The following is a 25,367-nucleotide window of genomic DNA, read 5'->3' as shown; positions in this document are numbered from 1 at the left end:
GGACCGGCGAAAACTGCAAGAAGCAGGGATGACATTCGCGCACCTGCCCAGGACATGATGACGATGGGTCTTGGGAGTTGGGGTGAATTCTTCGAGATAGAGCGATGGATGGCTGGATGTAGGGAACCGATAGTTTATGCCGGCCGCAAGAGATAGGCACTCCGATAGGGATTTAACAAGTGTTTACCAAACAAATCGCGAATTCGTTGTTGTTCGAGTTCCAAGTCTGAGGGAGTGAAACGTAATGTGGAAAGGGTGCCTCTTTTCCGAAAGCAGATGGAGATGCCCGATGAATGCGGGACAAGGCAGGCTGCCATCACTGTGGCGCTGACCGGATTATGAATGATGTGGCGGTGCTATTTCATGTAATGTTCTCTGCGTTACAACTCGTCCTGTATGGAGTATAACATACCCATGTATTACACGGCGTAATCTGTGCGCATTTACCCGGGATCCGCGGGCGGATGACATCTGTATTGTAAGTTAGTGTATTGTAGGAACACGGGCTGTGCATTTGTCTGTCACAGTAACGTAGCTTAGTCCATACAGTACTGTAATGTCCATTGTGTGTGTCACTGTATCGGCCGTTCGTTCCTCCTCCTGTTCTTCTTCTACGTCATGTATTGCCAGTATCAAGAAACGTTGCAGCCTGCCTCCTGCTATGTAACTTCCTCAAGTTAACATGGAGATGGAAGTGATGTCAGTATGTCACTCAGTAAGTCAGTGAACCACTGCAAATACACACTGTTATGTATTGATTGACTGTACTGTACATTACTCTTCAATCTCATCACAACATGTCAATCCTCTGACTTTCTCTGGGGTCTAGCAATCCTCTTGCGGCTATTCTTCCCCCTCACTAAGCTATTGTAGCACATCCTCGGCCGAACCAGGCTCCAGACCCTGAACATTGTTGTTGCTCTGCACCCCGGATTCTCAGAAGCCCCTCGTGCGAGTACGAGACCTACAATATCATGTGTTGGTCCAATGAAGGATCGACAGGCACAGCATGGCACAGCTACTTTGTACATATTACATACATACTCGTATGGAATTTAATCCTCCCCTCGGGGCCTTCGGAGAAGAAGATTCCTCATGCCAGAAAAAACGAAAAACGACCGATTGAAATTTCCAGTGAACGCCTTCAAGTATGGATGCACTAGGTACTCCCTAGTTACAACCTAGTGCACGTACTCGAGATCATATGTCCTGAAAAGAAGCCAGTCAATGTGTTTGCCAAGATTCACCCGATATCGGACTCTTGGCCATCAGCCTTGCAGCGGTGGGCGGGTTCTCGACTTCTCAATCGAACCATAAGGGGGCAATGCAGTGCAGTGACGGACTGTTAGGTAAGAGGTTCAGACGCTCGCCTCTTCGCCAAGAGAGGAGAGGGAGATAGAGAGAGAGTAATAGTGCTGCCTACCCTGAGCGGAAGATCATCCGGAACTCCTCGTCTTCCTCCTTCTCCATCAGCATAGGGCTGGCTGCAGTGCCAAGCTTGACATTTTCCCAACGGAATCAGACAGCAACATGAGCATTCAGACTCAAGGGGTTGGAGGGGAGAGGAGTAACAAATGCAGCCTAAAAACGCTCTGTACGGAGTACGGCCACTCAATTCCTGAAGCTGAGGGTTTACTCCATAGACCGTGAATGACCGTGAGCCCGGCATCAAAAACAAACAATCAACACACTGGGTGAGCTGTCGATCTCCACTCATCAATAACAGCCAGTCAGTCAATCGGTCATTTGAACGGCCCGCAGAGGAAACTAATCATTTCTACCTAGTATTGATTAAAAGCTCGAGTTCGTCTTCGGACTGCAGGATGCGCCAAGCAAGCTTGATCTGGCTCGTTGCCCGGCGCGTTCTTTCCTGCATCGGGTCTGAGTTAGTGCTGTACGTACATATGAGTACAAACATAACATACAAATATACATACATTATTACATTATTACAATGTGAGAGTGCGCATGGCCTGCGTCGTTTGTCCTGGGCTGGACCGGTCGAACCAGACATAACCACCAAATCAATCCCAGATCACATTCCGGTGCAGTCTGTGCATGCAGCACAAGTGCCAGTCATGGCTCTCTATGTTACCTGGCAGTTACCACTGTTAGTCAGTGTTGGTAGCGGTGGAGCAGCTGCCAGTTATCGGGAATCCGACCGTGGTATTTTGATCCCGACCGAGGCTGAAACTGTTGACTTACACCTTTGTTCGCATTTTTGGTGGCTCTGAGTTGGTACAGTGACTGATGTGACTAAATGCGCCAGAACTCGAACTCAATTCTTGACTTGGATTGACCGCTGGCCTTTTAATGCGACAGACTAAGTAACTTGAGAGGTCATCCCTAGTCAATTGTATGATCACATAAAGAGAAACTAGGCAACAACCTCGTTCTCACACGTACTGGAGCATTACCAGGCCATTTTCTCTATCTTGAAATATTCCATGATTGGTACGGTACATAGGAGCCACTATTATATCGAGTCGCGGACAGTATTGGGTACAACAAACGCTGCTGTACAGTATAGCCAGCAATAAGGCGACTAAATGACGAGCAAGAATATCCAGCCAAGGAACGAGAAATGAGAAGAATGACATAGATGATCATATCGGAGAATATGCTGCCAGAGGGTATCCCAGAAACACACATGCCTGATCCCCGGTCCCATTGAAGGTTTGATGGTGCAATAATTTTAGAACCATGACACCAAGAACGACCAGAAAGTGAAGTAGACCCAAGCGAACGATAAAGACGCAAATGGTTAGGACAGGTTCCAGCTGAGCCAACTCATAATATCCTCCCAAGGAGAGACTGATCGTCCAGCCGATCTCGAGAGAGAGAATCACCATAACAAAAGAAATCCCAAGAAAGGAATAGAAAATAGAAGAAGAAAAAAGGCAAGAGGAACAACATAAGAAGACAAATGGGCAGTACCCTTGCAGTGTGAGCGACACATAGTCCACCATAATGGATGTAGGTTGCATCAAACATGTTAAAAGTAGGAGAAAGTGGCTCATAGATCATGACTGTTCGTTGCATTGACATGGAAACATGAAGACCAAGCTAAACCCATAAGCTAGTAGGCAGGAGTATAAAGTAGTGGTAGAGACAGAAAACATGCGCCGGTATGATAGCTTCGAAATCAAAAGGGCCCCCTTCTATGGTACCAGTCGCAAGACAGACCAAGAAAGAAGCAGGCGGAAGGAAAAGAAAGTTCGCCTGTAGAACGGCAGACACATGAACCACCCGGGTCTATGGTTTTATTTTCGGCACACGCACACCAAACAAGAGATCGACTTCTCAATAAGGGATGCACAGCCCCGACTAACGCAAGATTGAGCCCGCCGAGACCATGGGACCCCTTCTCAAGTGACCACACCCGGTGCTTTGAAGGTGAGCCCAACGGCGTGAATATGTTGATCGTTGATTTTTGCTTTAGAATCCTTCCTCACCGGCCTTACATAGCTTGATCTCACGAACCCACTCGGATTTAAGCACCTGCGAGGCATTGATTCGGCGAGAAGGATTGGGATCCAGTATGGAGTAAATGACGTTCCGGCAACGAGCCTGCATAGCAACGTGTCAGTCTACATGTCTGCCAACATGAGGTCCACGGTGTACTTACCCGATGCAAAGTTTCGATGGGAGCATAACCATCTTCATGTTTGCGACCCTCCAGATACCGCTGATAAAACTCATCTTCATCCTTGCGGGCGACTCTCCAAAGGTGTCGCCCAGTCCGCATGGCCATATAGATCACGCCAGTCGCCCACAGGTCGACCGCTCTTGGGTCAAATTCCCTCTCAATGTACTCCTCCGGGGCAATGTAAGGGGCCGAGCCACAGAGCCCAGCAGTCATGTGGGCCTCTTTCTCCCAAGCCATACGGAAACACTCGCCATTTCCGAAATCCGTGATCTTGAGAGCTCCATGGGTAGTTAGCAGGAGGTTCTCGGGTTTCAGGTCGCGATGGGCGACGCCCATTTCATGCATGTATTCAACACCCCGCATGAGCTGTTTGAAGAAGCAATCGGCCTCGGCAACTTCCAACTTGCCAGCGGCCAATACCAGTGTGTACAGATCACCGCCTGCACAATACTCCATGACTTCGCAGTAGTCTCCTTTGGCGTCCTGCAAGAGATCGAGGGTATGTATGACGTTGGGGTGGCGGAGAGATGAGGAAATGCAAAATTCCGATGTTAACCGCTTCTGATATTTCTTCGTAGTTTCTTGGGGCCGACGGCGAAATTCTTTGACGGCATAGAGCTGCTCGACTCTAGAGTCTTTAGGGTCCACTTTGTGAGATATGCGGACAATACCGAAAGCACCCCGACCAACGATCTCCTGACACTTGCCGTACTTGTCAACTAGCGAGGCCGTGGCATTGGGGCCGCCCTTCTTGTCTGCAGCAAGCTTGTCGCGTTCGGTCTTGAATTGGTCAATCCAAGTAGACATGAGAGACAATTGCTGTTCCTCGACATGATCTTCCTTCTTTCTTCCGCCGCCCAGCATATCGCGGAGCAAGTCGGTCAGCTTCTCTTGCCTTCTGGCACTCTTGAGGTGATGTAGGTGAGTACCATCGCCGGGCACCTCAAAGCGTCGATGAGCGACTGGAGCCTCTTTTTGGTCCTTGCCACTGCTGGATTTGATCTTGCGTTCGTCCTCTCTGGTAGACGTTTGACGGGATGGCGCTCTTGAGGAGGGTTTTGAGGTAGGGCGAGACGAGGGTTTCGAAGGCTTCGTACTACTATTGGAGGATGCTTTGATGCTATCCGAGCTGCTATCCGAGAAATCGCGATGCGGATCCAACTCCTTAGGGGCCGTCTTGCCCGTGTTCGAGAACATACGAGAGATGCGGTTGGCCATGGTCGGTTTGGGAGCCTTCACTGGCCCAGGGGAGGTGGGGAGGGCGTCCCCGTTCATGTCGGACAGATGTGTGCCCGCAAGAGCACGTGTTACCTGGGACTCTCCATCTCCGAAGTCGTGAAAAATCTGTGACGTTGCGGCTGAAGAGACTGCGGAAGGTACAGGTGAAATCGATTGTGGAGTCATGTGCGGTAGTATGAGATAATATGGACGAAAAAGAAGAGGAGCGAGAATGCCCCCACGACGTAGGGAGGGAGCAAGAAAGCCTACAGCACGAAGCTGCTAAGGCCAAAGATAACTCTGGAAGAGAATTGGATATAGAAAGGAAGACTGGGTGGAATGGAGGAACTGGGGAGGGGGGGAGTTTTGGGGGGAAGGGTAAAAAAAAAGTTGCGGTGGCCCCAGCCGGTGGTGGTGATGGATTGGTGGCCTGAGGCGACGGGTTTTGTCTTGAGAAGGAGGAAAAGAGGAAGAAGAGGTGTGACGAAAGTGACGGCGGGTGCTGGGAAATTTGCAAAGTTGCAAAGGTGATTTGTAAAATAGAATACCGAGAAGGAGCTGGAACCCCCAAAACCTGAATGAACTAAGCCGCAGGAATAATCAACTCAGCAACAAAATAACGAACAATATAGACGACAACAACACAGGAATAAGAATGATTCAAGAGAAGAGAACCCAGTTGCAAATACTGAATTGCACAACAGAGATTCGGCCGACTGTATCCTTGGGACTGAAGGTACGAAAGCAGAGTAGAGCAAATGTACCACCCGGAAGGTATTCGCACGCTTTATGAAAGGAGGATGATGTACTGTAGATGACGAGAGGGAGAGGGAGAGGGAGAGGGAGAGTAGGAAGTGTAGCTACGGGGGAGCGCGGTTGAAATAGTGAGTATCCGATTATCATAAGGGAGGAGGGAATGGTAAGTAAGTAGGTAATAATTAGTAGGTAACCAGGCCAATCAGTAATACTTTGCAGTGGGCAGTGGGCAGTGGGCACTGCAGTGGACTGTGGAAAGTGATTGTGTGGGTGTTTACCTTTCTGTTCTTTCTCTTCTTTCTACAGTATTCTCTTTCTCTTTCATTATTATTGTTGTTGTTATTATTATTATTATTATTATTATTATTATTATTAATTTTCATTCCCCTTCTAAATTGCTGTCCCCCATAATAATTACTATCAACTGAATGATCAATACTCTGTAACTACTTCACTAGATATCATCAAGTCGATTGTCTATTTGAGTCGATCTTAGTTTCCTCGCACACTTGCATACTTGATATCGAAGGAGGGACTGCTCTTTGTAAAGTTATCTTACCAAGGTGCTGAGACTGTCCAGTTATTATCCCAATCAAAAATAACAGCGAGAGATAGATGAGAAGAAAGAGAGAAGCGATGAGAGCGAGAGCGAGAGCGAGAGAGAGATAGAGAGGAACAGAGGAGTGCCCCGAATTCTCCCATTCGACCTTTCCATCTTGGGTTCCCCCTATGAGTACTCTGTACTAAGTAGGCAAGTAACTTACAGTACCCACCTAGTTAGTTTTCGCATACATGTAGTTACAGTAGCTACTACGCCTACACCCATTTGGTTCGGAGTAGATAGCTTAAAGTCCTAAGCTGACTCGGCCCCTCCGTTCGCAGGGCTTCCGGGGCCTCGGGTGAGTGAATCTGCCCTCTGAGCTGGCCCAACTGGTAATGTCACCGTATGGTTATCACCGTCAATCGCAGCCACACCGTTTCAGTCAGAATGCAACCCGTCTTCTTTTTTCTCAATGTTCTCTCTGTATTGATCCGCAATGTCTTCTGTTACTAATCTTGCTAGGAGGGTCAGCAATGGATTGTCGGTCTGCAAAAATTCGCACCATGAATGCATGAAGGAACTGGATCGCTTATATGTCCGGTCTCAGTTCCTCGCCCTTCTGCTGACCTGGCGCTCTTGCAGCAAGCAGGCAGGAACGAAGAAAAGTGCCCATCCCATCCTGGATCCTGGGTTCAGAAGTAATTGTGCATATGTGTACATCAAGAAGCAAACAGGTCGGATACAGTACAGTACAGACTGAGTGCTGTATCAACTGGTATGTATGGTACAGTACCTAGTGTACTCTATAAGGTACGAGTAAGCACAGCGCAATTGAACAAATACGAAACCAACCAGGGCATGCTGCCAACGGTACGGAGTACTAAGAATGTAACAATAAGCAAGAACAAAGTGGCGCGGGCGTTGGCCTCCCCTTAACCTTCTTAACTTGGTTTAGGGGGGGCTAAGTGAAGACAGGCGTCCTGTGAGAATTCTCATGAAGATCCCTGGAATTAAGCCGTTCACATTCATCATTTCTGGTTCCCCTTCCCCTGCTGCCACTTCTTGACCCATTGACTCATTGACCCATCGTCATAAAGCGTAGTTCCCCCTCGAGGAGTCTGATGGTCTTTTTCTGATTATTCTCCGCTGTTTCCTTTGCTCTAGTCGAATGACGTTCACTGTCCGTGATCGGAAATACCGAGTATGTAAGAAGGACCGGACTCGCTTGACCTCGCACAATTTGTAGATGACGTTAGCTCCCTCGCCCGCGGGAAATGGATTAGTCAACCCTCAGCTCAGCAGCTCTGGGTGATTACATATGAGTAAGTCTGTTAACTAACTTATGAGTATTTCAAGATAACTAGCTAAGTACAGTAATCGGCAAGTAAGGTTCAGACAATTTAAACTAACGAGTAGGTTCAGAACTGCTGAAGACGCCCTGCATTCTGCACAGCCTCAATCCAACCCCCATCATCACCATCACCATCGCTATCATCATCGACCATCATCAAGTCAACTCGGTGGCTCCAGCTTGAGTGGGTGGTCAGATCGAGACTCAGACTGAGATATTCTAATACTACATAGGAATAAATCGTAGTCTTCATGGTATATGTATGTCATATAGCTTTGGTGTGGCGCTTCTTTCGGAGTGCAGCAAGCTGGCCGGTGGCGTCTTGCTACGTCTTGCTACTCCCCACTCTGATTTGCCCATAGTTCAATTGTGAAATCAGGCTACCCGCAAACTGAGGGGTAAGTATGTGAAAGTCAGAATGGGGGTAGGAAACCCCTCTTTGCCTGAAATCTCTTTTCTGGGATCCATTTTCGGTCCATCATAAGCTGTCCGCCTCTGCCTTTTTCCGCTACCTGTGCCCCAAAGCCCCGCTATCGATGTTATAAGTGCAGATGCATCCTAGATGCTGAGTAGGTGGCTAACCCCTCCATCGGATCAGACTCGGCCCCATTTGCCAGACTGCCCTGCAGTGCACCCGACTGAGTTCTTCGATTGACGAGAGGCTGAAACATACTGATCTACATGAGTACAGTCCTATGTACTGTGTACTACCTGCCATGTGGGTGCGTCTTGGTTGCTCGGGAACATGGAACAGTCGACCGCAGCGCTCTGATCTACCTCTGTCCCTGCAACATAGCTCGTCAGTTGTAAACCCTCATTGGCATGGTCAACAATTGATTTGACACCCTGCTGCGGCGTATCGAATGAGCTTCCTCATACAGAACCCAGAGCCGGACGCACTGATGGCTCGTTCGAGAAAAAAAAAGGCGTTGAAGAGAAGGAGGGGGTTCGCGTGGGAGGCTAGAGTTTAGCTTGAGAGAGTCATTGGCCTTCGTGTGCTATCTCCGAGACAGTGATCAGATCATCTTCCTATGAGTACATTGAGTACATATCTGGTCTCTGATTTGGCGAGAATCCATTGCTGCTCGACCGGAGTCAACTATCAGTCATACACCAATGCTGGCTCCGCGAGGGTCAGCAGATGTCAGGAAAACAGGATAGAAGGAGGTCGTGAGCAAGCTAAACTCGACCGCTAGGCATGCTTGACAACGTCGGACACAATCTCGTTGTAGCACCCCCTCTGGAGACAAGCAACGATAGGACGCAGGGTCAAGGGAACCCTTGGGCCATCTGGCGGTCATTGCACCGCCGAGCATCTTGAAGACTGGCAATTTCATGGCTTGGAAGTCACTACATACCTATGAGTGGCAGCCCTCTAGTCTCTAGATATAACGCACACATACTATACACACTTGGACCTCGACAACATTTCCTACCTAGGGCTGGGCGCAATGACGTGGGCTTCCTTGGCCAGCGATAACCCGCCTACATACTGCCAGAGGACACAAGCAGTGGGGAAGGAATAGCCTCGGTGCCAGGTAAGGAGAGGTAACCCCAGGCATGATAGGTAGTATGCAATTGGCTATTGTTATTAAGGTAGGGATCACAATGCCAACCATGCAGCAGTCAATTTATTCTTCCATGCGCCTATTTGCGGAGATCCGGTTGATAACCATGTTGCCATCACTCATCTTTCCGCAGTAAGCTATACGGAGTAGACTTGCCAGCCCATCCATCCGTGATCCAACCACCCCTAAACTGCAATTCACCTACCCCTCAGCTGGTCACCTCACTCATTCATACTAAAAGTCTAACCTTAAATACAAAGGCCGCGAAGATAATGAAGATCAAATGGGAGGGGCAACCTTGCATTCGAGTCTACGCGACTTGTCATTAACTGCAAAGATAGTCCGGCTAGGCATGAGTGATCGCTCAGCCAAGCTCATTTTGACTGGCCGGAATGTAGCGCTTTGACCAGACGGGAGCCGAAAACTGAAGGTAGTTATCGAAGGTGACTTTGAGTAAGCTGATGGATAGATAGTTAACTAGTTGTGGAATTAGTTAGTCAGTCAACTACCTTAGTCCGTCACAAGTTGATAATGATCGTGAATTGAGTGATTTGCCTACTCGAATTACGGGGAGTACTACGTACTGTACAAGTACGTAGTCAACTTAGTAGTCTAAGCTAACTGCTGAGATCCAGTTTGCACGAGGGATTTTTTGCAGCCAATGGAAATTTCAAGTCGAAATGTCCGACGTCGGCACTGCGACCAACAACAAGAGACAACCGAGGAGCCCATTCGTTCTTGTCATACCTCTCTTCCGGTACAAAGTGCTTGTCTATCCACTCTTATTTAGGCTAGCTCTATACTCACGTAAAATCATGTATAGATGCGCGCGCACACACACGAACAGACAGACAGGGAGAAGTAGGCACGTCGCAGCAACACAGTAGAAACAACAATGCAGCCCCGCTGAATGTGGGGAACCATCTCCGATGGAATTCAGGTGTTCCTTTCTAGCATCGGAATCTAAACCGTGCTGGGCGATGGAACATGATCAAGCTAACTAACCCTGGTTTTTGTGTATCGCGGGGGAACGAATTGTTTACGCAGTCTGCGCTACTTTAGTATCCGTAGTTTATGAATCTCTCTGTGTTTCCTTTCCAATCATCCGATTAATTTTATACAGTAATCAAAGTCTTGTATTAGCAACCGGAATGACTTCACTTTTTAGAGACGTTCTCTTTTCCCCTTCCTTTATAGCCACGCGGATTAGGAAGTGGCTCGTGTAAGGTGTAGTGTACATGCCCTATAAGATCGGATCGGAGTTTCAACTGCAGATGCAATGCGTGTTTGCTTTTTCTTTTTCTTTTTCTGTTTTTGCTTTTTTCTCTTTTTCATCTCTCTCTTTCCCCTGCCTTCCCCTCTCCTCCCCTTCCGCTCGCTCGTAGCTGTGCATCTGGGGAATCCGGCCCGGGATGACGGATGCGAGGTGATTTTCTCCCGCACCTTAGCTCATGCCCAGCTGCTGCAGGAGTGGTCAACTGCCGTTCGGTCTGATCGCCTACCGGTTGGTCAAAGGAGAAGGAGGGTGAAGCAACGAAACAATGGGGCTCATTATCACATATCGCGGTGTATTTTGTATCCCAAATGGTCTTCGGCTCTATGTCCTAACAGCCTGGCCGATGACGGGTTACCCATAGTATTGTAGAGAGCACAGCCGGCCGTATTGATTCAGTTCGGGAGGAGAACGAGCCGTACTCCGATACGGTCAAGGGAAGAAACGGCTTGATGAACCCATTGAATCACTTGAAACAAGTTATCAAACAACTAAGCCATAACTAGTACGTTGAGTTGACAACTACATGCTAAGTTAGTGCTATTGACTACCAGTCAAACATGACTCTGTTTGGATACAGGAAGAAGAGAACGGCTTGACTATTGTCATCTTGAACGGAAGCTTTTTGCGGAATACACTGTGTACGTAGTTAGTTGTACTTCAGTTCTGAAAATAACCCACATTAGATCTCGAAGACTGTCAAATACCTACTGGGTACGTAATACTAAGAGTAGCAAACTTACTTATAGCTTCTTGACCGCTAGTCAGTCAGTCAGTCCAACATTATCCACCAGGATGTCGATAGCGGTGGAATGATCGAATCGGGCCTCAGTGAACCGAGAAAAGCTGACGAGCTGCCTACTGACTAGGAAATTCCGACAGGTACAGTACAGTATGGGCTGGGTGCATAGGGGTCTGAAGGGTCAATGGGTGCGCCTTTTAATTCAACCAGTCGGTCTCCTCCATTTGGGACCTGGGACAGCAGCCAGCATGGAGACTACGATACGAGGAGCGTCGCAGCTGGTTGGTCCGTCATCATCAAACCATGTGGTATGACATTGAGCTGGTACAGTAAGTAGTCTACACCACTTCGCGCGGATCGAACTAAGCAAGCAACCCCCCTCTTCGACCCCAGAATTTTGACCACGGTGGCACAAATTCTGACGGAATCGTTAAAGCAAGCATCTCCGGTCAAGGCCTCCCTGGCCAGTGGGGAAAGGGGATGTTGACTCCACGTAGCCGAGCCGTCGGGGCCCAGGACAAATAACAGAACGGATTAATGCCGGGCTCAAAGCTTCCTCGCACTTGCGCATCTATTTTGGCTTTCGCGATAGAGATTAAGCTGCTTCTCAAGCCCCTTCAAGTGCGACTGCACGAAGGGCTGCGGCAGCCCGGACTGGATAGAGTTGACGCAGCCAACGATGATCATATAGTTAGAAACAATCGACTACTCCGTACTGCTAAGTGGCATGAGCGGGTACTGGGGGTGGTGGTGATGATGATGATGATGATGATGACGGTGATGGCATAGGCGGCGAGAGACCGGAGCATGGGCCGATATCAGATCAGATGATTGTCGAAGGAAGGAAACTCGGTCTGACCTGGTCGGATCTGGTTTGATCAGGCGGATGATCCGCCAGTGCTGTTTTGGAAGGCCAAAGAGTACAAATCAGTCTTTGGTTCCGCAAACAGGCGATTCTATGCGCGAAGTTTGCCTTTGGGACATGGTGCGGACAACAAATCGATGCCGGAGCGGGAGGGAGAGCGCTCGGAGCACTTCAGCCCATACCTCTTCCTCCCTCTCTATTCTTCTTCCTGTGCTGTACTGTTATTGAACCCAAGCCAGATGTCCAAAAGGTTTGTTTGACCGCCAGATTGTCAATTGATGACCATGCTGTTCCCTAGCTAGTTGACCGGTCTGGATATTTTGAAAGCGTCGCGTTCACGACCGCAACGGCCCTGCACTGTTCGACCGACCGATCGTCTGTTGCAACCGACGCCCAACCCCTTGGCGATGTTCAGGTGTTGCGCAGTATCGTTCTTCGACGAGCTCTCTCTCGGATATTTTGTCGTCGCGTGAGAAAGAATAAAGGATTATCAGCTGAGCCAGACATCGTGCTTGAGAATAGCGCTACGAGTGCAATCAGAAGTGGTTGCAATTCTAGGGACCTGCGACAGCAGCAGCAGCAGCTTAGGTAAGATTCCCTAGGTCCAACCATGACGCCTGCTGGGATTTGCAAGAATGATCGACCGCCAATTAAAGTCTAGAATGGAACAATCATCTATACAAGTCTCAGGTACTACTTACTTTCTACATACCTTTACTCTCTATCACACACATTTCATTGACTCGTACCTCGCTACATCATAGAAAATAATAATGGTGACGCCGAGGGCCATGATGATCGCTGGGATCTTCTGTAGTATGCCGACCAGCCCAGGCCGTGGCGAATTACCTCAGCTTGAGTCAATCCGATGTCATTTTCCTACGTCGCTATCAAAGCGAACCACGATTCAATTACTCTTAACTTTGGTTTAGGGATCCGTTGCTCTCGATCTTGCATGTCATTTCGGGAAATGATCGTTCTCATGTCCCATGGCCCTTATGCCTTGCTGCATCAATGACTTTACTACGAAGTGATAGGAAAGGACAGACGTCATGTCGAAACAGCAGCAGTAACAGCAGCAGCAGAAACCACAGAAGACGATAACTCCGGCTCGAAACAATGAACCAAGGCGGACTTTCTTCTCGGCTCTATGCGCGTCCTAACTATTCTATTTTCCTGACGTACTCGATAGATAACCAAACATTCTAGAAGGCATCAATGCCACAGATTCGACTACTGGACCCCAGTCCCAACCCCCCAATGACATCTTCGAAACCTAATCTGAACTTTATCTCAATGTGAATCTCTTTGATCGAAACGATCAATTTCATCAGACATAGCTTGACATCAACATTGCATCAGGGCCAGTAGATAGAGGTCCATGGACGAAGTTATAAGGCCGCCCAGGGTTGCCTTACTCTACTGCAGACTATCCAAAATCTCCAATATCCACCGATTCAACTACTGCCCCCAGGTTGTCTCTTTCACAAAGACGTTTCCCCCACCTCATTAATTCCCTTCATCAACATGTCGAACCGCTACGAGAGAGAAGCTGAAGACCGCTACGAGGCTGACAATGACACCTCTCCTGTTTCGGGGACTGTCTACGACAACTCTTACGCCCATGAGACCCAGTCGGGGCTGAGGGGACAGATTCCTGTTCAGAAAGACGAAGATCGCTATGATGACCCCATGCAGCCTCCCTATTCCAACTCGGACCAACAGCTTGGTAGGTTCCGCACCACCTTGGACGAACGATGAGCGGATGGCTAATAATCGTCTACAGCCCAAGATGAGAACGAGGCCATCGATCAGTCCAACATCCTGCAGGGAAGCCGCCTGCGTCATGCGAAGCCATCGACAAGAAACGCTTACAACGAAGGTCCGGATGAGGACGACTTGCCTGAAGAAGTGCTCTACGGCAACTCCGGTGTGTCCAGCACTGGTGGCGTGGCTTGAAGACATCCGTCACGATGGTGGATTTGATGCGCAACGTGGAATGACTCGTATATGAGTTTGTTATTATTGTTCAGTGATGAATTGCTCTTATGTTGATATGTAATTATGTACTGTACACGAATTGAATGTGGAGGATCTGCCTAGCCAATTCTGCGGCAGGATATCGTTACCATGAAGTGCAGGAATATTGGTAGCATTCCGGGCCACTTGATATTGACTGAGTTAGTTCTGGCCGTAGCCATGAAAGGTGAAAGTGCCCTGATCTCAAGTAGGAAGGATCTCAACGAGTCTTGACATATCGCAGACGATGTATGTATGAATCGTGCCATGCTGCACATTATAAGCACCAAAGTCTAGCCTCTGTTTCCAACACTTCGCGTAGCGTGTGTGTAGCGTGTGTTACGGCTATCAAGCTATTGTGGAGCGTGATATTTTGGAATGGTGGGAATCTGCTGCCGCGCAGAATTTACCTGCCGATGCAGCTGTTGGCAGGTTGATTGTGTGAAGCCAGTCTGAGTTTCATTTCCGAATGACGTATGATTCCGAACTTGAAGGGCATGGATGACCGATTCACGACAAGACTCGTGTCTACACAGTGATCAGAAGAAACCTTGGTAAGGGCATGGCCTCGCACGTACCACAAACTGTTCTAGAGACTCTTCAAATAGCTCATTATTGACGCCCACACCCCCTGGATGCTCGACAGGAGACAACGGGTTCTTGACCACTGCCGGACCATGATTAGAGATTAGCTTGGCGCATTCTAACAAATCGTGAAAGGAGTGTGTTTTGATTTACCGTATTCGACGTAGAGATTGATGTAGATTTGCTGCAATGCAACGCGCATACTTGGACTCTTGATATCCGTGAGCATGACGAATTTGATGTTGGTTGGCGTCTCGTAGTAGTGCAGTTTATATTGGCTCGTCTTGTACGTGACGAAGCTGGAGTTGAAAGAGCCTGGTCAGTTGAGATTGAACCCCTGATTCATGAGCCAGCCACAGCCTTACTTGTCGTCCTCTCCTCCCAATTTGCGCACCATATTGCGGAGCGAAAACACAGTACCAAAGATCAATTTCGCATCGTCATCGGTTGTCCGCGCGGACTGGCCAAGAAGCACAGGAGCGCTGGTGGCTGGCGCAGAAGCTTCCGAGGTAGGTCGCGAAGATTTGCTGCCTGAAGTAGAGACTGGACGAGGCAGCCAGCGTCGTTTGTATATGCATTCCGCTAACAGCAGGGCGGGATGGGGTTAGCATGTGGAAATCTGGGGACGTCAATACAAGGGAAGCGGAGAAAAGGTACTGTACCGTGCCGGTCAAAGATATAGAAAGAATAAACCACCATTGCGGTAGAACGGACAAGTCGATGATAATTTGACAAGAAGAACCGAGGAAGAAAAAAGCGGGAGAGAGTAAGTGTGTGCAGAGAATCTGAGCCAAGAGAAAGAGGAGGATTGTGAGTCGTGAGTCGTGAGTCGTGATGAGATGCGGAGGTTGCAGGGAGGAGGGTTAGATAGCGGACAAGTGGACGAGGGAAGCTTGTGGGCGGTGAGCCACCCCAGTGTGTTTAGTTATCGATAAGGAATTACGGAGTAAATTACTCCATACTAAAACGAAAAGGAGAACAGAGATCAAACACCCAGTACAGTACTATTTTTATCATTGATCTACTCACCTACATGTTATGAATGCTATCAACATGATTGAAATATGTCACTATGTCAATATGTAAGTTCGCCTGTATTGTATACTCTGATCTATTTCTGGAGGGTTCAAATAAATCAAATAAATCAATTAACAAAAAAAAAAAAAAAAAGCCCAGCCAGGATTATAATTCATGAACAGGAGTACAATACGGGGTACATAGTTATACAGTACATACTATACACACTTTGACACTGTATACACACGTACTGCCAACCATCAGCCCTATAGCCTACAGCTGATGATCTCCGCTGTAAATCAACTACCGCGTGTAGTCTAGGCTGGCTAAGATGCATGAGTACATAGTATGTACAGTAAATACCATAGGGTGGAGGGTGAGGTTGAGCGAGTGTATACCGTAAAGTCCAACTGTACAGTAATCCCCCCCCTCCTCTCCCGTCGATCAATTATTCCTCCTCTTTCCTCCACTCAATAAATTGCGACAAACCACCTCCTTCTGCTTCGTGTATGTTTCACCCGTCTCTATACCTAGAAACTTATCAATCAAGCTAACTGTCTCGCTTGACTGGGCTGTCTTCTTTTCTTCTGAAGCTGCTTTCTTTCTCTCCTTCAACTAGGCACTTGTACTGTACCTGTGGTGCTTATCTCTAACCCGCCATTCATCTCCGGTCCTTTCTTACCCCCCCCTCCCCCACAAACATTTTATCTCAAGGCAGCCGTCAATTTTTGATTCCCTCCCCATCACGGCAACCCAGCAAAGTTTCAGAGAGGTCTTTGTCAGACTCAAACAGCCTTTGTGCTGTCGTTCCTCCATCTTCTGCTTCCCATGGCTCACGAAAACCTCGAGCTGGCCCAACAGAATGGTGCGCCAAGCGATCAACCTCCGTTGCCACAACCCTGGCCCTTCCGTTCTGCGTATGTGCATTTATTTGCTATCCATTCTTCTTTTGAAATGGTACTGCTCAGGTTGATATCTGACCGTGCACACGATGCTCAGGTCAACACCATCATATGGTAGCCCGCAGAGGCATCATCGCCGTAACCCAATAGTCAGGCGGCCGGTAAAGGTAGCGCCCATCCGAGAGTCTCTTCAGTCACATCTGCCGTCTTCCCGTGGCGTTCAGTGTCCCATTGTGCAATAGTTCTGACTATCCTGGATAGGAGACGCTCGACGCACGCTCTGAGTACACTACGAGCCAGGATGACGGAACTGCTGAACACAGAATCAACCAGTATGTGATCAAGCAAGAAATCGGCAGGGGCTCCTTTGGAGCGGTGCACCTCGCGGTCGACCAATTTGGAAACGAATATGTAGGGTCTATGCTCATCCTCGCCATGAACTAACGGCATTTTACCTGCAATATTAGGCAAGTGCTCGCGTGACTGACCCAGCCGATCAATAGGCCGTCAAAGAATTCTCAAAGGCTCGTCTCAGGAGACGGGCCCAGTCCCATCTGTTGCGGAGACCACGCGGTCCGAGGCGCCCTCTGGATGGCTACAATTCCCCGCTGCATCGCTATTCGGCAGGCGTCGAGGACCACAAGCAAGATGCCCTCTACCTGATCAAGGAGGAAATCGCAATCATGAAGAAATTAAATCATAACAATCTTGTCTCACTGATAGAGGTCCTAGACGATCCCACAGAGGACTCTCTCTACATGGTTATGGAGATGTGCAAGAAAGGCGTGGTTATGAAGGTCAGCCTTGAAGAAAGAGCCGATCCGTACGAGGATGCTCTCTGTCGCTGCTGGTTCCGTGACTTGATTCTCGGGATTGAATATCTCCATGCTCAGGGCATCGTACACCGAGATATCAAACCGGACAACTGCCTGGTAACGAATGACGACGTCCTGAAAGTTGTCGACTTCGGCGTGTCTGAGATGTTCGAAAAGGATTCTAACATGTACACGGCAAAGTCTGCGGGCTCTCCTGCCTTTCTTCCTCCGGAATTATGTGTCGTGAAGCACGGCGACGTTTCGGGAAAAGCGGCAGATATATGGTCGATGGGCGTCACGCTGTATTGTCTGCGCTATGGAAAGCTTCCGTTTGAGAAGCAAAGTATTTTCGAACTTTATGAGGCCATCAAGAACGACGCAGTTGTGTGTGAGGAGGAGACTGATGACAACTTTCGTGATCTGATCTCTCGGATCTTGGAAAAAGATCCGACAAAACGGATCCAGATGCATGAGCTGCGAGTAAGTTTGGGCGAGTGTAGATCCTCTGGAACGTACTTTGCTCATGTAGTGAACTGCAGGAGCATCCATGGATAACAAAAGACGGCTTGGACCCTCTTCTGTCAGAAACCGAGAACACAGCGGAGATAATCGACTTTCCGACCGAGGAGGAGATGAATTCAGCTATCACTAGGACTATCGGGCATGTCATGGCTGTAGTAAGTATTTTTAAATCCCCTTTGTTCCTAAGCCTCCCATCAGCGTATGAAGAACCTCTAACGAAACATAGATCAAAGCCGTGAAGCGCTTCAAAAGACTACTTGATCCAGCAAAGAGCGATCCTCCAATGCAGAGTATTCTCGGTCAGGAGTACGAGACCCATTTCGTAGAGCCCCCACTGGAAATGGAGCCAGAAGAGAGCTTTGCAACTGGCCACTTGGGTGCGAAGAGCAAGGCTCAAAGTTTGAACACATACAACAGGACAGCTTGGGAGCAGCATTACGCCTTGAAAGAGCCTCACGGTCAGACCGAAAAATCAACTCACAACCAACCGTCAGGTGGCGGTCAACAACTCCCCACAGAGGATCCCACCACTGTCAGCAGTTGCAGAATTGGTACGGAAGACGCGCCAGAGAGCAAGGACTCGGGCTCCGTACGCAATATCAATGTTCGAGGAGGATTCATTGACGACCCGCAACCCACCTCTACGCCACAGTCTCCGTCTCCTTTCATACCACTATCCCGAGCAAGCTCAGCAACAACCAAGCGCAGCGTTGAGGGGACGCGCGGACATGCACGCGACCCTCTCGAAGAAGAATTCCCCTTCCTCTTCATTGGGCCGTCAACTTATACGGGCTCCCCTTCGAGCGAAGAATGTGACTATGCAGTGAATCATCTCATTCCTGAAGAACCAGGAAAATTGGCTGAGGATCCGGCCGATGTGGATACCGCCATAGACTTCGACCTAAACGCTGATATGGCCTGTCCGATCGTGAGCGAGTCCCCTGGTGCTGCGGAATTCGATATCTATGAGACTGCCTACCGACAGGAAATCGAGCGGATTCGAGCACCCAGCTTTCCTCGCAAGGGCAGAGAGCCCAAAGTGTACTTGACCCGTCGCGTAGAAGGTAAAGACGATGTGATGAAGCTGGTGGGTGAGAACGCCACAAAGTTGGGGCCAATGTTCGGTGTGAAGAAAACATCTAGCTCTGGATTGGCTTCTGCTGTGAGTGCAATCAGGCTGCAACTGGAACAACAGGAGAGAGTAAAATCCTCGGATGTACTGCCGTTGGCTACTGCAGCCGGAGTCACTACGACGGACGCATCGAACCCCGAGCGCTCTGCATCTCATTTACGAAACATAGTCGACCGAGTCAGAAAATGTGCAGATCCATGAGAGAATAGAGGGTGGCATTTCACTAGCATTAGCTGTGGCCTCAACAACAACAGATGACTAGTGGAATGGTCTGTACATGGATCCATATTGTGCACTGTCTCAAAAATATCTGACCTCGTCGCATTGGTAGGTGCTTCTTCTCTCCCTTGCACACCAACTGTGTAGCATCAAGGACTGGGCTGAATGCTGTGCTCTTATATAACACCATGCAATAATTAGTATCATACAAGTAATCAAGTATGTGACATAGAGAAGCGCGCGGCAGGTTGGCGCATTTGAAAAGACATCAGTAAAAGGCATAATAAAATTGTTGGCAGGGAGGTAGATCAAAAAAGTATGACTTGCTAATCAGCAACACAAGGACTTGTGATATCATGTCTCATTGTTCATAAGGTTGCCGACCAAGCAATTGTACAGGGCATGAAACGATAATTTTTTGTTGTTTTGTTCAAACGAATTCATAAATAATCTGTCATCGATCCATATGCGCAGACGTAAATGCTGGCAGAATGTGATATTCCAAAACTTGGAAACATGTCTCTAGAAGGCGTTCTTGCTTGAATTTTTTTTCTCCAATTCGACATATTTGACACGCCTGGACCCTTCTGCTAGATGCTTTAGCCCGAACATAAATAATATGCTTGCGCGCTGTAAGTAAGAAAATGTATCGTAGATCGTATAGAAAAGAAGCAGATAATAGAAGTTGCACGTGAGTGGCACGAGCCATGCGTTGAGCACGTTCCCTGGTATAGCTGGGCTGTCATCGTTACTTGATCGATCTTGTTCGCGACAACGATTTGAAAGGAGAGGGAAATTGTCTTTTATGATTGACATGGAATCATTAATCGTGAGTCGATATTTTCTGAGAAAAGAAAGGGATTTCCATCTTTGCCGGAATTGTCCGTTATTCAGATCGAGTTTCTGCTGGTCTTTCTATCAATAATTCTGGAGCCGTCCCATGCGCTTCTTCCGGGCACCTGGCGAGAGGATGAATTAGATTCCTCCGATTGCTCTCCACGAATGATGTCCTATCAGGCAGAAGGGGTTCGAATGACCGATCGCCTGTTTCTCGTCTTTGAATCGATTTCCTATGTCCTAATTGTAGCGCTTGTGGCGAAGGCAGAGTTTGTCTCATTTCTGGGGGTCGCGGCAATTCCCTCATTGAAGGTACCAATTCCTGACTGGGCATTTCTTGCAATCGCGCTTCACCGATTGCGCCTCCCATTGATAATGGCCGCCTCGGTGGTGCAGGGTAGTGTAATTCGGATTGAGACGAATTCAGCGGCCTGCCAACGACCTGGGGACCGAATAGAGGTGCTCCAGGCCCCAGGCCAGCAGGACTAGTTGGCGCAGAAGGCAACTTCCCCTTAGTTGAGCCGGATCGTCGCGGAGGAGGATAGGTTTCCCCGCGGGCCTCAGCAGCCGCCTTACGTCGTTCTGATTCAGCCTTGCTTGGGCGACCTCTTTTCCGCGGAGGTTCGCCTCTGACAGTGATACTCTCCGAGCTGGGAGACAAAAGGGTCGAGGCACCACTTTCGCTACTGTAAGAAGCAGTACTGGTCGCAGGGCGTGGCTGAATTGCACGAGGGGGGCGGATCCCTTTATCTAGAGGAAACAGAGGTCGTTTACGCAAAGCACTGGGGTCCAAGGGTGCAGTTGCTGGCGGTGCAGATTCGTGGGCGTGAGGAGGAACCGGCCCACGGGCGGGATTGACAGATAATGATAATGGTACGTGCTGACACATGTTGTAGAACGCCATCTGGCAGGAGTTGAGTGAGCGACCTAAGTTGATCGGCGTCAGCTAGCAGACATAAATCAGGGAGTGTTCTCTGGCCCAATGTGGGCTAGCACATGTGCTCAGTCGAACTGAAACCTCTAAGACATCGAATGACAGTTTTGTACCTTGAGGCAAGGGAATGTCCGTCCAGCTTGGCGTGATACCGAAATCCCGGATCATTTTTACTAAGTGGCTCGAGGGAACTCTGGCCTTCTTTAAGATCTCGGTAAGTAGCGTGTACTTAAGTCCATCGTTAGTCGTCCGTAAAACAAGTCACAGGATCATTTAACACCTGCGATCCCATTGATCGAAAGGTCCAAAGAGAAAGAACAACGAACGAAAAAAAGGGTAATTTTCGTACCTTCTCCTCCTCGTTCCATGGCCTCTCTGCTAGATTCGACATATCCAGTTGACCATGGAAGCTGGGTAGAAGCGGCTTTTCTTCTAGAGTCGGCCCAACCGGCGACAATGAGTCAATAGAAGAGATCGTGATTCTAGACAATGATGACAAGACGTAAAGAGTGACGCGTCACGCGACTTTGAGAATCCAAAAGTACACAAGCAGTACCAAAGCCTACCAGGATAAAAGTGCGCACTGCGGCGAAACCGAGCGACAGCGTCGGAGAGCCACCAAGAACAGATTCTAACCAGGGAAGAAAAAGCGATGGGGACAATAGAAACAGGATATACTCGTAGCGAAATCAGAAAGAGCCTCCCAAAAAGAATGATGCGTCTACAGCAAAGGAGCACCACGTGGGGGCTCAGGAAGAAGCGCGTAATGTGGGCTAGCGAAACCGCAATCGAGGACAAAGGAAAGGACGACGCTCCAACTAACAACAGTCAGCAAACGAAGGAGAGGGTATAGAATCGACGCGCAGAGAGTTGATAATAGACATTGAAGTTCAAAAGAACGATTACTTCAAGAAACGAACGCATAAGAGACGGGAAGCAGGAATAACGAAGGTCATATGAGGCAAGGGCAAAGGATGCCGTAGCAAGGCAAATTCGGGCGAGGTGGGAGACGAAGCACCAGAATGAAAATGAAAAGAAGCGGCCTTGATGTTTGCAAATGACCACCACACTGAAAAAAGGCAATGAAGAACAGAGGCCTTTCGCAGGGCTAAAGAAGCCGGAGATGGAATCAGTCAAATGATTGAACAGAAGAGGATCGGGGCCCTCCCCACAGGAAGGATATCAGATGTCGACGTTGGAGATCGAACAAGATTATCTGGAACGAGCAGTTTCAACGGTGCATATTGGCACACCACAGATAGAGGGGGGAAAGAGAAAGCAGGAAATGGAAAGGAAGAAACAGAAGAAGCTGGACCAGTCGTTGAGTTGCACTGAATCATCTCAGGGACTTTTTCTAGCCAGACGGACTTTTTACCCTCGGAACCGCGCAGGACAGTATTGTAGCTGCCACAAATGTGTGGCCGGAGGGAGAAAGGGAAGCTGCAGGGACTCCTTTCCGGGATGCTCACTGTCCGTCAACCGAAGACGATCTTTCGTGAACAATACAGAAGAGCCATGATGGGTCAGGACTCAGATCAGACCGAATTATGAAATACAGCGGATCCAACCAGTCTCAGGTGGGATTAGACCGGGGCCCTACCGAGAACAGAATAGTGTTTCGAAAACACGATGGTTTCAAGTGACCTCAAGTGCGCATCCTCCTCCGACGAGACAGGAATCAAAGGAATCAAACAATGCCTCACCAAAGAGGGGCTGCAGTAGCCCTGGCCGGCCCGCGAAAGGACGAAAAAGACCAGGAGGGGCACGACAGAGCATAGGGAAAGAGCTAAGGATGCATGTTGCTGGGACACCATGGGAACCTGGCCGGATGAGAGTGTAGGGGGCACAGGACCTAGCCGGGCTCGGCGTGAAGAAGTAATGCGACAACAGCCTGCGACTACTGCTGTACGCCCTGACTACGGGATGGAACCAAAGTTTAAAGCCTTGTTTGTGGATTGGAGAAATACCGTGGAAATAGACGGTGGTTAATAGGCGCGAAGAAGCGTCAAGCCACGGCCGTGGACTGCGAAGAAGCTTGCCATTTCTAGACCAAAGGTTCTGTCAACCTCTGGGGCGGAGAAGACCCCTCTCATAGGATGGAGTACGGTCTCCATAGCGTGCATGATAAGCGAATTACCGTGGAAGCATCCAGACGCACCGATGGTCTGGGTCGGTCGAGAGAGAGTGGGCCGGGTACTGGAAGCAACAGTTCCTATGAAGATGATATCCAAGTCGAAAACTTGTAGAAGATTAGCTAGGGCGAGCTTCCATGGTCATTAGCCATGTCTGGAGGCCCGCGTACTCTGAACCTGGACATCTGGCGTGCAGTTGCAGCACATGCAAAAATGTGCATTGGCCTTATTCATGATAGCGGGAATGCACACCGCAATGACTGGCAGAAATTGGATAGCGGCGGAGGTGCTTGATAACCGCAAGGTGGGGTGAAAGGCTCCGCAATAGGCGCAGACGAGGAGTAAAATCCTGGAGGCTGGGTAAATAAATGGGTCCCGTTAGTGCAAAAAGCAATGGGACGAAGACTGCAAGGATGTTCCGAAACGGCCAGACCGGGATAGGTTGCTACTTGGCTCTCTCTCCGTCGTCCTTCTTTCTCTTCTTTACCAAGCATGGTAGTGATTTTGATCCGGACAGTCTGTCAAGCTTAGTGGAAGCAAGCAGTATATGTCATGTATGATAACATTGGGTAGGACAAGGCTGCCCCCATCGAAGAAAATTAGAAAAGGCACGGTGAAGGTGGAAATCATGTAAAGGGAAGCGAGTAAAGGTAAGCAATACTCATTGTAACCGAGCTGTACTGGTCCTCCGTTGGAAAAGGCCAAAGGTTCGGAGTGAATGACATAAATATCATATTATAGTATCGTGCAGGAAAGGAAAAAAGGGGGGGGTGGTTCTTTCTGCTGTCACTGTTGGTTTCATACCTACCATCCCGTCCAATGAGTAACAGGCAGGGCGCGCAGGGACGAAATCCATCAGGAAGATGTACTGTAAAGCGAACGGGGGATGATATTTGCCCACGGGGCAAGTTCGACGCATGCCGCTGCGCTTGAGCTGCAAGTATTTCGTGAGAAGTAGTAGCTTTTTGCTACTACTAGTTACTCGCCCATCGACGGAGCGTCTTGCGAATGGAACAGCCAATCTTGCCACTGACGGGATGAATCGACGGGTCAGTTATGACCGGAGGAACCAAACAAGCAGCAAGTCTTGAGTTCTTAGTCGCTGTGGGAGGGCAAGCCACTGGATTGAAAGCGAGGATGGCCTGTACTCTGCAGCGTAATGTCTAATTGAGACTGACCATGGTCCATGCACGAGTACCATGCACGCAGGAGGGAGCAAGGCCCCGCCGATTTGAATCAACCGTCCAAAATATAGTCTGCTTATAGTACCGTAGTCCTGCGTGGCGTTGAAACTGGGTCTTTTGGGGGAGGGAGGTGTTTGGCCCCCTACTTCAACCTCCTAGCTTTCAGCCACTTGCAAAACGGTGTTGGAAAAAGAACACCAGCTTTCTCTGATGCATTGAAATTTAAACCGAGCCAATAGACATGAAATAATTGGGGCAAGATGGTTGAGGAGGCAGAGGGAGAGGAACAGAGGGTGGAGGAAAGGAGTGAGAAGTCCAAGAGGGAAAGGATGAACAAAGAGCCCCGGGAGGGGAGAGAGGGGGGGAAGGCCACGGGAACCTGTGGCGCATTTGAATTTACGGAGCAGTAGTCTAGTACCGTGTACGGTATCCGGTACCCACCGTGAAGGTACCAGTGTCTTTGTTGGCAGGTGGAAAAAAGACCGTGGCAGCCCCACATCTCAGGTACCCGTTGCGCTTGTACCGTAGTACTACTAGTACGAAAGCACGGCGTAAGTAAACTAACTATTCATGTAAGTAAAGTTATCATTCGGAGAAAAATCCACACGGACAGGAAAGATTCCTATGGGTTGCAGTCGATCTCAACACGCGCGCTGCTGATAATACTTGGTACGAGTATGAGCTGGCCTGTGCGAAGTAACACATTGAGATCAAATTAAATGCTTGGGTAGTGTATCATACATCGATACTACTTCACATGCGTACTACTAATTGGGCGGTTTACCTGCTTGATTTCCTCAGTGAACCATTATTTTTCTCCTAGGGCTGGGCCATCAACTGTCATACTGTGCGTAATTTTGTACGCTAAACTTGTACTCTATGTACAGTATGTACAGTACATACAGTACACTGTCAATATCTCTGTAGTGGCATTTTTCCGGCTGGGTCAGTTACCAGCCAACTGGGACGACCATTCGATATTCAGTAATATTTCATATTCACCTGGCAGCTATAGTTGATACTTATACTACTCAGTAGTCTATGTAGAAACAATTAATCTCAAGGACGCGATCGATTCGGATGCTAATTATACCTGACACCGGCGT

General features: G+C 48.8%; 7 protein-coding genes across 7 annotated transcripts; 3 read left to right on the top strand and 4 right to left on the bottom strand.

Moving 5' to 3' along the window:
- Positions 1–3,229: 3,229 nt before the first annotated feature.
- BO95DRAFT_283020 (serine/threonine protein kinase SAT4) lies at positions 3,230–5,290 on the bottom strand. Its single transcript, XM_025581663.1, has 2 exons — positions 3,629–5,290; positions 3,230–3,570 (listed from the first exon to the last, which is right to left on the bottom strand). The coding sequence occupies exons 1-2, from the start codon at positions 5,051–5,053 to the stop codon at positions 3,439–3,441; spliced, it is 1,557 nt and encodes a 518-aa protein (XP_025437413.1). The 5' UTR covers positions 5,054–5,290; the 3' UTR covers positions 3,230–3,438.
- A 6,704-nt stretch (positions 5,291–11,994) lies between these two features.
- On the top strand, positions 11,995–13,184 carry BO95DRAFT_282730 (uncharacterized protein). The gene is made up of 4 exons (XM_025581662.1): positions 11,995–12,213; positions 12,291–12,551; positions 12,620–12,653; positions 12,728–13,184. Exons 1-4 carry the CDS (start codon positions 12,101–12,103, stop codon positions 12,893–12,895), a joined length of 576 nt encoding a protein of 191 aa, XP_025437412.1. The 5' UTR covers positions 11,995–12,100; the 3' UTR covers positions 12,896–13,184.
- On the top strand, positions 13,025–14,081 carry BO95DRAFT_282687 (uncharacterized protein). The gene is made up of 2 exons (XM_025581661.1): positions 13,025–13,692; positions 13,750–14,081. The coding sequence occupies exons 1-2, from the start codon at positions 13,491–13,493 to the stop codon at positions 13,920–13,922; spliced, it is 375 nt and encodes a 124-aa protein (XP_025437411.1). The 5' UTR covers positions 13,025–13,490; the 3' UTR covers positions 13,923–14,081.
- On the bottom strand, positions 13,994–15,408 carry BO95DRAFT_399448 (TRAPP subunit BET5). Its single transcript, XM_025583822.1, has 5 exons — positions 15,230–15,408; positions 14,933–15,149; positions 14,721–14,866; positions 14,561–14,649; positions 13,994–14,510 (listed from the first exon to the last, which is right to left on the bottom strand). The coding sequence occupies exons 1-5, from the start codon at positions 15,264–15,266 to the stop codon at positions 14,493–14,495; spliced, it is 507 nt and encodes a 168-aa protein (XP_025437410.1). The 5' UTR covers positions 15,267–15,408; the 3' UTR covers positions 13,994–14,492.
- A 1,167-nt stretch (positions 15,409–16,575) lies between these two features.
- BO95DRAFT_374517 (putative calcium/calmodulin dependent protein kinase) lies at positions 16,576–19,156 on the top strand (the record flags this gene model as incomplete). The annotated part of the gene is made up of 5 exons (XM_025583104.1): positions 16,576–16,653; positions 16,748–16,897; positions 16,990–17,781; positions 17,841–17,978; positions 18,050–19,156. The coding sequence occupies 5 exons, from the start codon at positions 16,576–16,578 to the stop codon at positions 19,154–19,156; spliced, it is 2,265 nt and encodes a 754-aa protein (XP_025437409.1).
- An 815-nt stretch (positions 19,157–19,971) lies between these two features.
- On the bottom strand, positions 19,972–21,733 carry BO95DRAFT_282554 (putative AT DNA binding protein). Its single transcript, XM_025581659.1, has 3 exons — positions 21,295–21,733; positions 21,059–21,173; positions 19,972–20,938 (listed from the first exon to the last, which is right to left on the bottom strand). The coding sequence occupies exons 1-3, from the start codon at positions 21,334–21,336 to the stop codon at positions 20,061–20,063; spliced, it is 1,035 nt and encodes a 344-aa protein (XP_025437408.1). The 5' UTR covers positions 21,337–21,733; the 3' UTR covers positions 19,972–20,060.
- Positions 21,734–23,266: 1,533 nt separating this feature from the next.
- On the bottom strand, positions 23,267–23,689 carry BO95DRAFT_282567 (uncharacterized protein). Its single transcript, XM_025581660.1, has one exon. It carries the CDS (start codon positions 23,569–23,571, stop codon positions 23,308–23,310), a length of 264 nt encoding a protein of 87 aa, XP_025437407.1. The 5' UTR covers positions 23,572–23,689; the 3' UTR covers positions 23,267–23,307.
- Positions 23,690–25,367: the final 1,678 nt, after the last annotated feature.

The sequence above is a fragment of the Aspergillus brunneoviolaceus genome (assembly GCF_003184695.1).
Source record: "Aspergillus brunneoviolaceus CBS 621.78 unplaced genomic scaffold BO95scaffold_89, whole genome shotgun sequence".
Taxonomy (NCBI): Eukaryota; Fungi; Ascomycota; class Eurotiomycetes; order Eurotiales; family Aspergillaceae; genus Aspergillus; species Aspergillus brunneoviolaceus.
This window is presented reverse-complemented; position numbering and strand designations above follow the sequence as displayed.

Bases quoted from the DNA above. Each gene is read 5' to 3' on its own strand.
- BO95DRAFT_283020 (XM_025581663.1), bottom strand. From the start codon at position 5,053: ATGACTCCACAATCGATTTCACCTGTACCTTCCGCAGTCTCTTCAGCC. The intron at 3,571-3,628 runs GTAAGTACACCG...GTTGCTATGCAG, and splicing joins CCATCGAAACTTTGCATCGG to GCTCGTTGCCGGAACGTCAT.
- BO95DRAFT_282730 (XM_025581662.1), top strand. From the start codon at position 12,101: ATGCCGGAGCGGGAGGGAGAGCGCTCGGAGCACTTCAGCCCATACCTC. The intron at 12,214-12,290 runs GTTTGTTTGACC...ATATTTTGAAAG, and splicing joins CCAAGCCAGATGTCCAAAAG to CGTCGCGTTCACGACCGCAA. The intron at 12,654-12,727 runs GTACTACTTACT...GCTACATCATAG, and splicing joins ATCATCTATACAAGTCTCAG to AAAATAATAATGGTGACGCC.
- BO95DRAFT_282687 (XM_025581661.1), top strand. From the start codon at position 13,491: ATGTCGAACCGCTACGAGAGAGAAGCTGAAGACCGCTACGAGGCTGAC. The intron at 13,693-13,749 runs GTAGGTTCCGCA...AATCGTCTACAG, and splicing joins CAACTCGGACCAACAGCTTG to CCCAAGATGAGAACGAGGCC.
- BO95DRAFT_399448 (XM_025583822.1), bottom strand. From the start codon at position 15,266: ATGGTGGTTTATTCTTTCTATATCTTTGACCGGCACG. The intron at 15,150-15,229 runs GTACAGTACCTT...CCCTGCTGTTAG, and splicing joins CTATATCTTTGACCGGCACG to CGGAATGCATATACAAACGA. The intron at 14,650-14,720 runs GTAAATCAAAAC...ATGGTCCGGCAG, and splicing joins CAATCTCTACGTCGAATACG to TGGTCAAGAACCCGTTGTCT.
- BO95DRAFT_282554 (XM_025581659.1), bottom strand. From the start codon at position 21,336: ATGTCGAATCTAGCAGAGAGGCCATGGAACGAGGAGGAGAAG. The intron at 21,174-21,294 runs GTACGAAAATTA...GATGGACTTAAG, and splicing joins CATGGAACGAGGAGGAGAAG to TACACGCTACTTACCGAGAT. The intron at 20,939-21,058 runs GTACAAAACTGT...CGATCAACTTAG, and splicing joins GGACATTCCCTTGCCTCAAG to GTCGCTCACTCAACTCCTGC.
- BO95DRAFT_282567 (XM_025581660.1), bottom strand. From the start codon at position 23,571: ATGCTTGGTAAAGAAGAGAAAGAAGGACGACGGAGAGAGAGCCAAGTA.